This window comes from Candoia aspera, chromosome 8 (assembly GCF_035149785.1).
Source record: "Candoia aspera isolate rCanAsp1 chromosome 8, rCanAsp1.hap2, whole genome shotgun sequence".
In the NCBI taxonomy this organism is placed as follows: Eukaryota; Metazoa; Chordata; class Lepidosauria; order Squamata; family Boidae; genus Candoia; species Candoia aspera.
Genome location: NC_086160.1, coordinates 307,470 through 321,235, shown reverse-complemented (window position 1 = coordinate 321,235; position 13,766 = coordinate 307,470). Strand labels below are relative to the sequence as shown.

The 13,766-nt window shown below is 49.2% G+C and overlaps 1 protein-coding gene across 2 annotated transcripts in view; it reads left to right on the top strand.

Moving 5' to 3' along the window:
* The window catches only part of CRMP1 (collapsin response mediator protein 1), an 88,618-nt gene that overhangs the window by 8,110 nt on the left and 66,742 nt on the right, over positions 1-13,766 (top strand). For both annotated transcript variants that reach the window (XM_063309863.1, XM_063309862.1), the window contains exon 2: positions 6,455-6,543. In XM_063309863.1, coding sequence (XP_063165933.1) covers positions 6,455-6,543 — 89 coding nt within the window. The remainder of the gene's footprint in view (positions 1-6,454; positions 6,544-13,766) is intronic.

Below are 13,766 nucleotides of genomic sequence, written 5' to 3'. Positions count from 1 at the left end.
CATCAAGTTGGAAGCACCTGAATGACCGAACAACAACTTTAAATTGGAGGGCTATGAGGGCGGGGATGAGGATCAGTCTTGGTTCCCGATCCTTCTCTACATCTTTTGATGAATTTGCTGACAAAATTGAGGGAGAGCTTATCAGATCTGTGGCAATGGATGCACCATTAGAAGACCTGAAGAGCCAGGTTAAGGACAGATCATCATGAGAAAACCTGTCTCAGTGGTCACTAAGAGTTGACACTGACTTGATGGCACATAATCAAATCACATTATTGTGTCACTATAGGTGACACAAGTAGCAAATACCTTAGAAGGTATAATGAATATCCCAGAAGGCAGAAATATAAAACAATCTTGGTTAGGTAAAGAAATGGGCTGAAATTAAGGAAATTTAATAAGAGGCCCATGGAAAGCTCTTTGCTTAAGAATCTAATAAACTTTGCACAGGAAAAGACTGGGGGATGGCAGGCTTGGTTAAAGGTGTGAAAATAACTTTGAATCACTGATCCCAAACTGAATACCAGTCACGTGGCTGCTAAAAAGGCAACTGCCATTCTGGGGTCTCCGTAGAGGTAGAGTTTCAAATCCCAAGCAGCAGGAGTTCTTTACCTGCATTGGCCATGCTCCATCTCAGGAATTATGATCACCCGCATGTTCATAAGGATCCAGATAAATCAGAAGATGTGACAAGAATGGCAGCACAGATGATTGGGGGTGGTGGTGGGGACAAAGTCCTCTAAATGAGGATGAAGTTGCTGCTGTGTCAGGAATGCCTCAGCTTGGATCCCTGCACCTCTATGATTCTGTGATTTTATAGTAGAATACCTCATAATAAAATGACTATATATGTCTGATCAAAATTTTAAAAAACTTTATACCAGTACAAAATATTGAAAGAATTGGTATTAAAAGTCTAGATAGGCAACTTGATGTTGGCACAGGTTGTGTAAAGTTCTGATCTACCTTGAGAAATCTAATGTAAGTGATGGTTGCAATATAGAAAAAGCATCTTTGGATGAGCTTTAAAAAAGGGATAATAAATATGGCTCTCCAGCAAAACTCACGGTTGGGTGCTTCTGCCTGGCCTTAGGTAGCCATTCCAAGAGACACAGATCGGGCCCTGGCTCTGGCGGTGTTGGGTAATTTCCTGCCTGTCTCCAGCCTTCTGTTGCGGGAAGGTGGTCAGCCAGCAGAAGGCTCTGGAGGAAAGAGTTTTTCTGGGCTGTTTCAGGCAGTTTTCACTTTTGGGCACAGAGATGGCACGGATCACACCTGGGAATAACATTTCATGGGCAGGGGTGGCGCATTTCTTGATCTCTTGGTGGCCTTTGGCAACATTGAACATGGTATCCTTCCGGACCAGCTCGGGTTGGGAGGGGGAGGAGTGGTGCTGCACTGGTTTTCTCTGAAGTTAGCCCTTTAAAGTCATTCACAGCACAGGGCCAAGGTTGTGTGTGGGATGGCCTGTCTCTGATCCCCTCTGCCTGTTCAGCAGACCTGAGTGGGATTGCGTGCTCCAGGTCCTGTTTCTTAAATACTGTCATCTCACTGGACCCAGGAGATGTGTCTTCTCGGTCACTGCACTTTCCCCATGGAGCCTCCCCACCACCGCCCAGAGATCTGGATTCCCCTGACTGTAACTGTTTTTCATGAAGCCTTAAAGACCTGTTTTCCCCCCAAGCATTGGGTCAGGCAGATTCATGATACTGTCTTATTTGTTTGTTGAATTGCCATGGCAGAATTTCCTGTACAAGTTTTATCATGTTTTGTATTGTATGATTATTTGTTTTTTGGCTTTTCTGTTTGTCTTTCACATCATCTTGAGTCATTGTGAGAGAACAGCTATGCAGATCCAGTGTACGTAGTCAGTTTGGTGTCGTGGTTAAGGCACAAGGCTAGAAACCAGGAGACCATGAGCAGTAGTCCTGCCTGAGGCATGAAGCCAGCTGGGTGACCTTGGGGCAGTCACACCCTCTCAGCCCAGGAAGAAGCAGACAATGGCAAACCACTTCCGAAATCTTGCCAAGAAAACTGCAAGGATTATTCCAGGCAGTCGCCAGGAGTCAGCATTGATTTGAAGGCAACCCCCACCCCCAAAAGAAACATGGTTAATGGAAGGTCTCGTTTAGTAAGATCCTTAAAGTCTTTGGGTCAAACCAAGCTCCTGGTTGACTGCATTTGAAAGCCCACGCGGTTTTCCTGAGTCCAGTATGAAAGTGACAGTCTGCTTCTGCACCTACAGCCCAGAGGTATTTAGTCAGAATCTGTTGTAGGGCTGACGATAACAGAAAATAATGAGAACTGTCAGGAATTTGTTTTGTGCTAAGAACCAGGCAGAGCATTGGAGGGGGGGAATAAAAAGGTGGTTATTGTTGTGGCTGTTTTGCCAGTGTTGAACTTCTATGCAAGCCTTCACCCTTTTGAGTGATGAAGCCGCTACAACATCGTCTCTGTGATTCACAGCCTAGTTTTGTGTCTGCTCAGGGCCCAACTTAGATCTTTCTAGAATTTAGAGAATTGTTGAGGGAGAGAGCCCCACCTTCCGTGCACACCACCCTGTTAGGTTTTGCTTCTGCTGAGTCTGATTAGTTCTTTTTCAACCAACAAAGCATTAGGACGTTGATCCTTCATCTCCTGGGCATCCTCGAATAATTTTATGTTTGTATTTAGTCGGTTTATTTTAACTTGTTTTTCACTTCTCATTGAGAAGGAAGCCTTGTTCTTCCTTTGCAAGTCACCTGGCCTGGGCCCAAAGACCTGTTTTGCAGTGGCAGCCTCAGTGGGCGCAATCCTTTGGCACAACAGACTGTTCCAGGCAGGGCCAGCCATGTACTGAACAGGTTTTGCCCACAATGTGCATGGCTTGTGACATACCCTTTGGGAGGGCTCTTGGAGCACTGGGCTCTGAAGTTGTTCAGAGGTCTCCTGCATCTTCCTCTTCTTGCAGTGTCCTGGAAATTACCTGGAGACTTCTCACCATTTCTCAAGGGTGCTCCCACTTCCCACAAGCCATCTCCAGCCTTCCACAGTGCCATCACTGGCACTGGAAATCACCCAGTAAACCTTAAAGGCATTCTAAGAGGCATGTTCACCCTCATTCTGACCAGAAGAAAAAGAAGGATCAAAGGCTCTCTTGCCTCTCCTCTTCAGCTGCCTCAAATCCCTCTACTCCAGTGCCGCAGCTGTTCCTTCTTATCCCTGCTAGGGACAGAAAACTATCCTGTCCAGGTACCACCAGGCCCTTCTCAGACCCAGAATTCTATTTCAGAAGGAGAGATTAGGGTCAAAATTCAAAAGTCTGCCCTTTTATGCCCTGGGGTAGTTAGGGCCAAGTCATTCCCCTACTTCCATTTTGAGTTTACCGAGGTCCACCTCATACTCCTCTTCCCTACTTCTGTTGGTTCCCTAGATTTTCACCAGCCTTCATTTTCCTCCATCTCCTCACAGCCTTATTGTCATGAGTAAGGATGGCGAGCAGGGGGCTCCCATCCAGGCTGTAAAGTGCATGCGTAGCACTGAGGAATTAGGTAGCCATTCCAAGAGACACAGATCGGGCCCGCCTTAACCTTTGGGGTTTATAGGTCTGGGTTTTTCCCACGCTTCTTCAGTTTGTTAGGATTTTCCTGTTATGTAGCAGCAATAAAACACTAGAGACCTGTTCCTTGTCTCAGCGTGGTTCCTGGCTGTTAGGACACTTATCCTTACCATTGTCTTAGTCAGCAAGTGCTTGCTTCTTGGGGCCAGCCAAGGTATGGCAATGCACATTGCTCCATGCTTTGGCCTTCCACTCCATTGTTTTCTCATCTGCTTTTGCTTAGCCACTGTCCAGAATGATTGTAGACAGCCTCAAACAATATTTTTACACCACTCCCAGCATAGATCTGTCCTTCAGGACTTTCCTTAGAGGCTGCCTTGCATCTCAGGTCTAGTCCTATGTGGCTTCTTGCCAAAAGTTGAACAGTTTTCCTATCAAGCGTATGGCTTACATCTTCAGAGGCCCCTTGCCCTCAGACATTTTCTACTGCTATTAAACTGAAGGATCTGCCCCACTTACCATCCAGGCTGTTCCCCCTGAAGATGATGATTATGCTTCTTACACCTCTTCTCTCTATTTGGCTTCTGGAGACCTTCATTCCTATGGAGAAGAGATTGGTAGAATGATGCAAACTCAAATCTATAGTGGATCTTCATTGTCTCAATTATTTCTTGAAGAGTTCTGCTTCAGGAGGATCTCAATCATTACTATCCTTCCTCTTTTTCAGAAAGGGATTTGTACCTACTGATTTGCCAGTTGCCTTCTCTCTCTCTCTCTCTCTAGATATATATATATCATGCCGTATCATCAGACCTTCCTTTGGTTCTTAGAGATGAGTCCCTTTATCGATTTTATATTTTGCCATTCCATATCTCCAGTGCCCTGAGAGTTTTCTCTCAAGTTATGCACCTGTTGTCACACTTGTTCATCTCCAAGTTATCATTTCTTTTTCTTATTTTGCACAGTCCATTTCTGAGCTTTTTCAGTTCATAGCTGACAAGCCCCACAAGACTGGCAAATGTGGGAAACAAGAGCCACTTGGATTTCTAGAAAGACTTTATTGCTGTTTGGGTACTGTAACAGAATCTTGAAAGCCTATCATAGTAATTCTCCCATACAACCTATACTCTGTGTAATTAAGGCAGAGTTACTTAGAGTCTCTTTCACATGTTTCCTTCCTCCTAAAAAGCTCTTCTGTTGTGGCCCTGATTCCTCCTTTAACTATTTTGCTGCATCCTTTGCATTTCCAAGGTTAGGTATTCCATCACAGTAGCTCAAGTCTCCTGGTTAATTACAAGACATCTTCTTTTCTTCACACACAAGTTGTCTAGTTCATGGAGCGACAATTGATATCACTGAGGGAGCTGTCCGTGAATTGACATGCTTCAGTCTCTTGTACACAAGATTTCTTCCTCCTCTCTGGTTCTCCAGCAGTTGGACTATATAGCAGCCACAATTTTGGTCTTCCTTTCACACGTCTTCGGATGTGCCATTTATGGGTGAGGTACAGATATTCACTTGCTCCATCTCTCTGTCCAAACCTATGTCTTTAGGCTGGTCATTGATTACGTGCAATCAGTGCCTCCATACTAGCTACAGGTCCTCACTGCTGATGTAGCTCTGTCCAGATGGAAACTCAGCTCCAGTTTATCTACATTAACAGTACTTAGGTTATAGTACCAGTGCCATTGAGGAGGCAGTGTGAGCCTCTGAAGATCGTTTCCAAGGCACAATTGTCTGGATTGCATTAGACAATTCTACGATTAATACATATATCAACAAAGAAATTACTACGAAGTCTTGCCACTTGTACACCTTGTGTTACAGTTATAGTACTGATGCATTCATATTTCTCTTGATAATCCATTTGGCTGGAAGCAAGAGTATCTTGCTGACCAGCTCAGTATGAGCTCTATTCACCTGATACCATGGAATATGGTATTTTTGGCAGCTAGAATCTTGGCTTGCCAGGCAGGAAAACTGTATGACTTGTGCAGAGGACATCTTTTCCTTCTCTTCATGAGGATAAAGTAGTCCTTCACCCAGATATCTCTTTTTTTCTAATACTTGTCAGAATGTTGCATTACCTTTCCATTCTTCCCATCCTTTGGCAGTAGTGAAAGCATTGCTCCATTCCCTCTCTGTCTGATGAGCACTTGCCTTCTCCTTGGACCAGACATCATTCCCAAGGGTTCAGTGCAGCTTCTTGGCTTTCTGAGGCCCATCTAAGTTGTACTATCCTCTTCCCAAGTGTTCCTCTGAAAGGGTTGTAGCAGGCATTAAGTTTGGTATGAGCTGGATGAACATCAGTGCCCCCTTGGAAGCCACTCATTCTACAAGAGCAGTGGCATATCTGTAGTTTCTTTCTGAGAATGGCATGACTGAAACTATGACAACTACCTGGATGTTGCCTTCCCCCTGCATCTAACCCTTTAGACTGGACCTCTGCTCTCAGAAAGATACGGCCTTAGAAGAACGCTCCTTTCTTTGTTCCTTTATGATGGCCAGATCCTCCTCCAGGAAGGAAGCTAGCTACTCACCTGCGTTTGTGTGAATGACAGACCACAGTGAAGAACTGAATGGTCATCTCTGAATTCACCCACTGTCCTACTCCACTTGGCACCAAGAAACCTCACTATTTCTTCTCAAATCCGCTCTGTCAATTCATGAACTGAAGGGCTTCACCGCAGGAGCTGTGTCTAGGGATGTGGTGTGCCTGGAGGGCAGGGCTCCTACTCCACAATTCTGTAAACCCTGGAAAGTCCTGAATGCAGCTCTGTCCAGGGGGGAGATCTGTCAAAAGACTCCAGGAATGGGTAAGTAACTCATCCTTTTAAACACTGAAGTTATGTTATAAGCTGTATGATTTAATTACTTGAATTTTACCCTTACTGTTTCTGTTTTTTCCCCACTCAGAGCGATTGCTTACTCATTAAAGATGGACGAATTATCAATGATGACCACTCCTTCTATGCAGATTTGTACCTAGAAGATGGACTTATAAAGTTAGTTTCGAAACACTGAAATTTCTTTGCACATTCAGTGACATGAGATATAACCTATTTTAGGATGTTCTGTCTTACTTGATTTAGTAAGCTTCAACACCTTGAATTTAAAAAAAAAGTATGTATATGTATGTGTGTGTGTGTGTGTATGGCAAAAAGCAGAAAGCGATAAGGTTAAGTTATTATAATGATTGGATTGACAGCTCCTCGGTATCCGGGAAGTTGTCATCTTTGGTTCTGGATGGGGTTGCACTGCCCCAGACAGACCCAGTGCGTAACTTGGGGGTCCTCCTGGACTCCTGCTTGAAGAGCAGGTGGCAGCCGTGGCCAGAAGGGCCTTTGCACAGCTTCGGGTTGTGCGCCAGTTACGCCCTTTCCTGGAGCAAGATGCCCTCTGGACAGTCACTCATGCCTTGGTTATCTCCCATATAGACTACTGCAATGCGCTCTACATGGGGCTACCCTTGAAGAGTAGCCGGAAGCTTCAGCTGGTCCAAAATGCAGCTGCGCGAACAGTGATGAGTGCTCCAAGATCAGCACATGTAACACCTCTACTGCGTGAGCTGCCTTGGGTTCCAGTTTGCTTCTGGGTCCAATTCAAGGTGTTGGGTATCACCTTTAAAGCCCTACCTGAGGGACCGTCTCAATAACATCAACCGGTCCCACCCGATCATGCAGAGAGGGCATGTTGCGGACCCCGTCTGTAAGAGAATTTCATCTGGCGGGGTCCAGGAGGCGGGCCTTCTCTGCAGTGGCGCCTGCCCTGTGGGACTTTCTACCCCCTGAGGTGAAGCAGGCCCCTTCGTTCCCGACCTTCTGGAGGGGCTTGAAGACCTGGTTCTGCCGCCTCGCCTGGGATGGGAAGGGCAATAGCTCTTCCTGGGGTGGCTGGTGATGTAGAGTTCTCCCTACCAAATGGAAATTTCCCACTTGGATTCCATATTTATATTTATTTATTATTTTAGTATTGTGGGTGTTGATTCGGTGATTTTATGATGTTGAGGTTTAAGGAGAATTTTATTGTAAACCGACCTTTTGGGGGGAGATGGGTAGTGATAAAAATGTGAATAATAAATAAATAAATAAATAAATAAATAATCTGAATTGCAAGGATTATAGCATGAAAAGTCACACAGAGAATAATGTTTGCTGTATTTTAAAATGCTGTTTGTTTGATGCATTATGTCTCACCTCTTCTGCAAGGGGAAATTGCACTGAAGTCTTTGGGATCTAATTATAACGTGGCAAGAGTTAGGATGATGAATCTTCATAGAACAATCTGGAATATTTTTGCTTGGCAGTTTTTCCTCAGGGATTTATGGAAGAGCAAAACTGCTAAGCCATTTTGCATTCAGAAATACAAACCAGATAGTTTAGAAAGCAACTTCTGCTGACCTTAACTTGATTTAGAAAGTGTCTTGTTTTTATCATTTGTGATACCAGATTTGACACAGCTAAATTTAATAAATGTTGCAGGTTGTCTGCTGAATCTTTGGTGATATGAGTATTTATTTATTTATTTAGAAAATGTATATGGCCACCCACCTTAAATGAATATCTCTTGGTGGCTAACAAGAATACGTGAAGGAAAACCATATTATTAAAACCACTATAAAACAAGACAAAAATGCAATTAAATTAACTGGATAAGTGGACTGTTAGGAGATGTTTTGACCTGTGCCTAAACGTTTTACTGTATTTACCGTAAAGGAAGGGGGGCTTGAATTTAAGACCATCCCCCAAGAGAAGATAGAACAGCTAATCTGCTTTTTGAGCTGTGTTCTCAGACAACTCTTCCGTTTTCCCACTGCGGGGGGAACGATAGCCTTCCTTCCAGCGAGCGAGGCAGCTTCGGCTTGTCGAAGGGTCTCCCTACAGAGAAGCCCCGTTCGGACTCAGAAATGCCCCAGAGGGGAACACGCTGGGCCGCAGGGGTGGGCCTGATGATTCTGCCCCGGGACCAAGGGGGCAGCGTGTTGCGGGGGAGGCCCTGGCCAGTGGGGGTGCAACCAGGCTCAGCTAGGGCCTAGCGCAGAACCAGGAGGTAAAGAGGGAGACTGATTCATTTGCACAGTAGCTGCCAGTTCATCTGGGCTGCCTTTGAATATTTAGCATTGGAGGGGAACTGCAGTAAAGTTCTGTCTCTGGTCCCCTAAGCCCTCTTGGGCATCACGGCTGGTAGGATATCCCTGGCACCCCCCGCCGCATCCTTAGGGCATCCCACATACAGGGGCCCAGCTCGTTTGGGGGACGAAGGTGCTTGAAGGGAGAATTTTCTTTCTGTTTCTCTCTTGACTGTGGTGGAAATCCTTTTCTTGGGTTTCATATGATTTCATATACCAGAGAGTCCCTTTAAAAGTATCTCTGCTAAAAAGCTTCCTCTCTCTCTTCAAAAGCCCTGCTGACTCTCCTGCATGATCCACCAGAGCCTGCTCGGCTCCGCCGGTCCAGACAGGATCCTGCCGAGGAGAGCTCTAGGCCTCCCCGCTGGCGGTCCGGTCGCGGGCAGATCTCACAGAACAGCTTCCAGGAGTTCCTTTGAACCCACAAGCACCTCTCCAAATTTTCTGAAATCGATATTTTCCATCTTATTCTTCAATGACTGCATTTGGCATTCAGTAGCTAAGTTGATTTTAGAAGGAATTAAGTTATGGCGACCACCCATCGTTATATTCCTCCTTTAGCACTTGGAAGCATTACTCCTTCCCTCAACACTACCTAAGAAAGTCTTCCACGTGAAGCTGCTGGTCCGGAAGTCACGCGTAGGCTTGGCATGAAGAAGGGGCCTCTTTAAACAAAAGGCAGTTGGCAGCTGGGAGAAAATCCCATTTGGACTCTGCTGGTGGGAAGGGGCCCGCTCCAGCACCTTCTGCCAGTCCTTCTCTTCTGCACTTTTGTGCCATTCCCAACAGGTTACTAAATAATTCACAGGAGCTAAAGAATTAAGCCTTAACTTGTGCTGGTGTTCCTTTTTAATCGGTTGGGAATGCTGCTGCTGGAACGGGTCCCGTGGGTACTGCTGAGTAGGGTGGAGGGAGCCCGGCCGATCTCCCTCTCCAGGCTTCACCTCCCAAGCCAACGTATCTGGCTGGCCTGCTTTTATGGCTGCAGGAGGAGGGGCAGTAAATGATCGTGGGCCTATAACTGACCATAGTGCAGACCGCACGGTACAGACTCTGAATTAGGAACAGCATACTGTAATACACAACGAACAGTTGTAAACTCAGAATAGGAAGTAAGAACTCTCCAGACCAAAGGCCCCATGACATATTAAAAAACCCCAACATCTGTACAATCAAATTAGAAGGATTTGCTAATGTTTTGTCTTTGTTTGTTTGAATTGGTAGCCCTTCAGTTTCTACCAAGTCTCGTGAGTCTCCCTTTGCCTCCTCATGGGGCAGAGTTGTCTCCTCCCTGCCCTTTAGGGATCCAGCCTCCTGCCTCTTGTCTGGCAGGCTCTTTTTTCCTCCTGAATGCTCAAGGTGGGCTTCACCTGCAGGAGCCTCCAAACTGTTTTGCATTCCGCCAGTCCAGACTACCTCCTGCACCTCTTGATTCCTCTCGTCCAGGGCATTCATTTGTCTCCCTTGGCGATGAGAACAGGGTGTGGCTTCCTGGGCCGGTTGTCCTGTTCCCTTCAGGGGTATCAACTTCAAACGTGGTTCCCCGACGGTCAGGGATTTGTGTCGTGGCATCGTTAAACCAATTGATTGATTTGATTTGCACTCCAGTCAGGAGTGTGAGGTGGTACCCAGTGAACTCCCTCCTCTAATTTTATCCCCACAGCAACAACCTCGTGAAGCAAGTGGGGCTGCGAGACAATGGTCGGTCCTACATGGTGCAGATCAGCCCTTCAGGGTAGGCCAGGTCAGGAAACAGACGCCATAGGAAGACCGGAACTACGCTTTGTTGAGATGGACAGGCTTCCCCCTGATTCCTGGGATGAAGGAGGAAGGCAGGCAAAGCACGGTCAGGCTGGCAAGGTTCTGTTACTACAGCATGAGCCTGTTCCAAATGCTAACTTGTTTCCTTTCAGCCTCTCGGCTCCCGCCTGTTTCCCGCACGGTCACCTCCCTGGTTCTCTGTGGTGAACTTCCATTGCAAAGGCTGGACTTGAACTAGGATCTGCCCTCGCCTAGTCCAGCAGCCTAACTATTTTAGCGCAGCAAACTGTGTTTTTCCAGTGATTTGCTGGCAAGGTTAGCATTTTTTAAGCCATTTCACAAGGGCATAGTAGCTGCTTTTTGATAGAACTAGGGCAGTACAGAGCCCAGCCAGGGAGTGGATCTGGGTTCCAGAGCAGGTCAGGAAAGGTGGAGCTCCCTTCTTGCTGGAAGGAGTCCTCTTGCAGTGTTCTTAAAAAGCTGTCCTTTCCGGATGTGTATTTCCCTCTTCCGTTAGGGAGAATTGGCAGGGCCTGGCTGGTGATTGCCAGTCTTCCTACTCTACCTCGGGAAAGGGACTGCAGGGAAACCAGGGGGCAGTGGTGGGCCCTTTATTTCGGCCCCTTCTCCCTTTAGGCCTTCTGAACGCAGCCATTCTAGAGGAGTTCAAGTGTCTGTTAGATCTGCATCCCGCCTTCTGTGCTGGAGTTCAAGGCAGCGCACACACTGCTCGCTCTCCTCCTCCTCCTCCTGGTGGCTGAGAGGGAGCCACTGGCCCAAAGCCCTCCAGGGGGCTTCCATGGCTGAGGGGTGACTAGAAACGGGGTCTCTCCATTCCTAGTCCGGTAGTTTCATTGCTTCGCCCAGGCTCTTGGGCTGAAAAAGAGGGACTGGCCCAAAGTCACAAGGTGTCATGAGTGCCGTTGAGCTGAAGTCATCAGCGCAATGGCACACATGACAATAGCAAGGAAACAGGAGAAGGGGCTCAAGATAAGTAGCCATCAACTCACAACGACTAATGGCCAATAAACAATAGCTAAACGGATCACGGAGCACACCCAAGCCATCAGCGCTAATACAATGGAGATCGCCCAGCTGACAGCAATCACCGGATGAATAGAAAACCCGATGATGGGCGATCCCGGAACGCCAGCGGGGCCTCGCAACCCCTCACCCACCGGCAGGGCAACGTATTGGACAAAGGGGGGTGACGTGACCGCGAGTGAGGGGGCGCTGACCGGCGCGGGGTATTTAAACCCCGCACCGGCGCGCTTCTGTCACTCTCAGCTTTTTTCCCGACGCTGTACCTGCGCTGTGAATAAACCAGAGCCTGATCCACCGAACCAGTGTCTGAGCATTATTCAGAGGTAGGCAGCGCATGACATAAAGCTGAGAGTCATAAACTCAGCCTCGCAGAGCCCCACCGGACGACAACGAGCCGCGGGAGGAATAGACGGCGAGAAGACCAGCAAGATGAAGCCGGAGCGACGCGGGCAAGGAGGGCGAGCCGCACGGCAAGAAACAGAGGAGGACCGACCGAGGCCAGAGGCACCGCGGACTCCCGGAGCCATGGACGCCCACCCCACCCGACCCGAGCCGCAGCTCCAACCCCAAGGGGAGATGGCGACGGAGGCAACCCGACCGCGGGAGGGAGCAACATACCTTCCGAAACCAGCGGAGGACCCCGCGCCCCACATCGCACCCCAGCAACGGGCGTGGAGCGACAGCTCAATGGCGGTCAGCACGGAGGAGGACGATGGAGACACCCAGCAGACAGCGGAGGAAGCAGACCAACGGCAGAGGGAGGATGAACCCCGCCGGCAACCCACCCCCGCCGACACACCGACGGAACCGGCCCCAGCGGCGGCGCGGACCGTGGACGAGGAGGCACGAGCTGAACTCGCGGCCATGCGGGCCCAACTGACGGAACTCCGGACCATGCTCCAGTCGCTTATGCCCCCCGCGCCACCCAACGACGTCCCCGCACAGGCCCACACCCTGAGCGAAGCACCGAACCCCCACGGGCCAGCGGAAGGTCAGCAGACGGCCCAGGCGGACAACACCACAGGCCGGGAAGCGAGAGGAAGGGCCGCGCAAAACGCCTGGGCCCCAAAGGACTTCCCCATCTTCTTCGATGGGAACCCCACGAAACTGTCGTTCTTCATAACGAACGCCAGGGAGTTCATGGGGAGGCACGGACACTCCTACGACTCCGAAGCCGACAAGATCGCCGCCGTGGCGATCAAACTACAAGACAGGGCGGCGGACTGGTACATCCAACTGTACGAGTCCAGCTCCCCCGCCCTCGCCACCTTCCCTGCCTTCATCAATGAGATGAAAAACTACTTCGAAGACCCCCTAGCCAAAGTGAGGGCGAAAAGCGCACTCCAAAGACTTAAACAGGGCACACGCACTGTCCCAGACTACGCCCTGGAGTTCAAAGCCCTCGCGGGGAAGGTCAGCGACTGGTCCGAGACCACCCTGCTGGAAATGTTCAAAAGGGGGCTCAATCGCGACGTTCTCCAATGGGCCCTCTACCGCGACGACCCAGAAACGCTACACGGGTGGATCCACCTCGCGGGGAAAGCCGAACACGCGCACCGCACCTTCCTCATGACAACCACGGAAGACACAAACTATGCCTGCAAAAAGGTACCCGCACCACACGTGGGGATGGCCGGCCCCATATACCCAAAAAAGAAATTCAATCGGGAGCCCTGCGGGAAGTGTGGCAAACTAGGGCACAAGACGGTGGATTGCTTCGCCAACCGACCGCCGACCAGTGCGCCTAAACCCACCCAGAAAATTAGCCCCAAACCACCCAACCTGGGGCCGCCCCCTCACCGCCGAATGACCGTGGCCACAGCGACACCAGAGGAAGGCTGGGACGCCTACTGGGGGGAAGAGGATAACGTAGACCCCGACCAGCCGGCGGGAAAAGCTCCCCGCCTGCCCTGAAACGTGTTGCGAGGCAGGCGGTGGGACAGCAGCGCGGACCACCTCGACGGAACGACGAAAGCCCCGTAATAATGGCGGCAATCAAACTCTCTGCCGGCAACGGAGCCACCACGGCCGCGGCACTAGTGGACTCGGGGTGCTCAAAAAACCTCATCCACCCCGACCTAGTCGCCAAACTCGACCTCCGCTGCTTCCCCCTCCCCACACCGTTGGCATTCCACCAGCTGGACGGCTCTACAGCGGGAGGGAAACCAGCCACGCTGCAAACCGAGCCGGTCACCCTGCAAATGGGCACTCACACCGAACGCACATCGTTCGTCGTCACTCACATCGGACGGCCCATTGCAGTCCTGGGGATGCCATGGCTCGCGACAAACAACC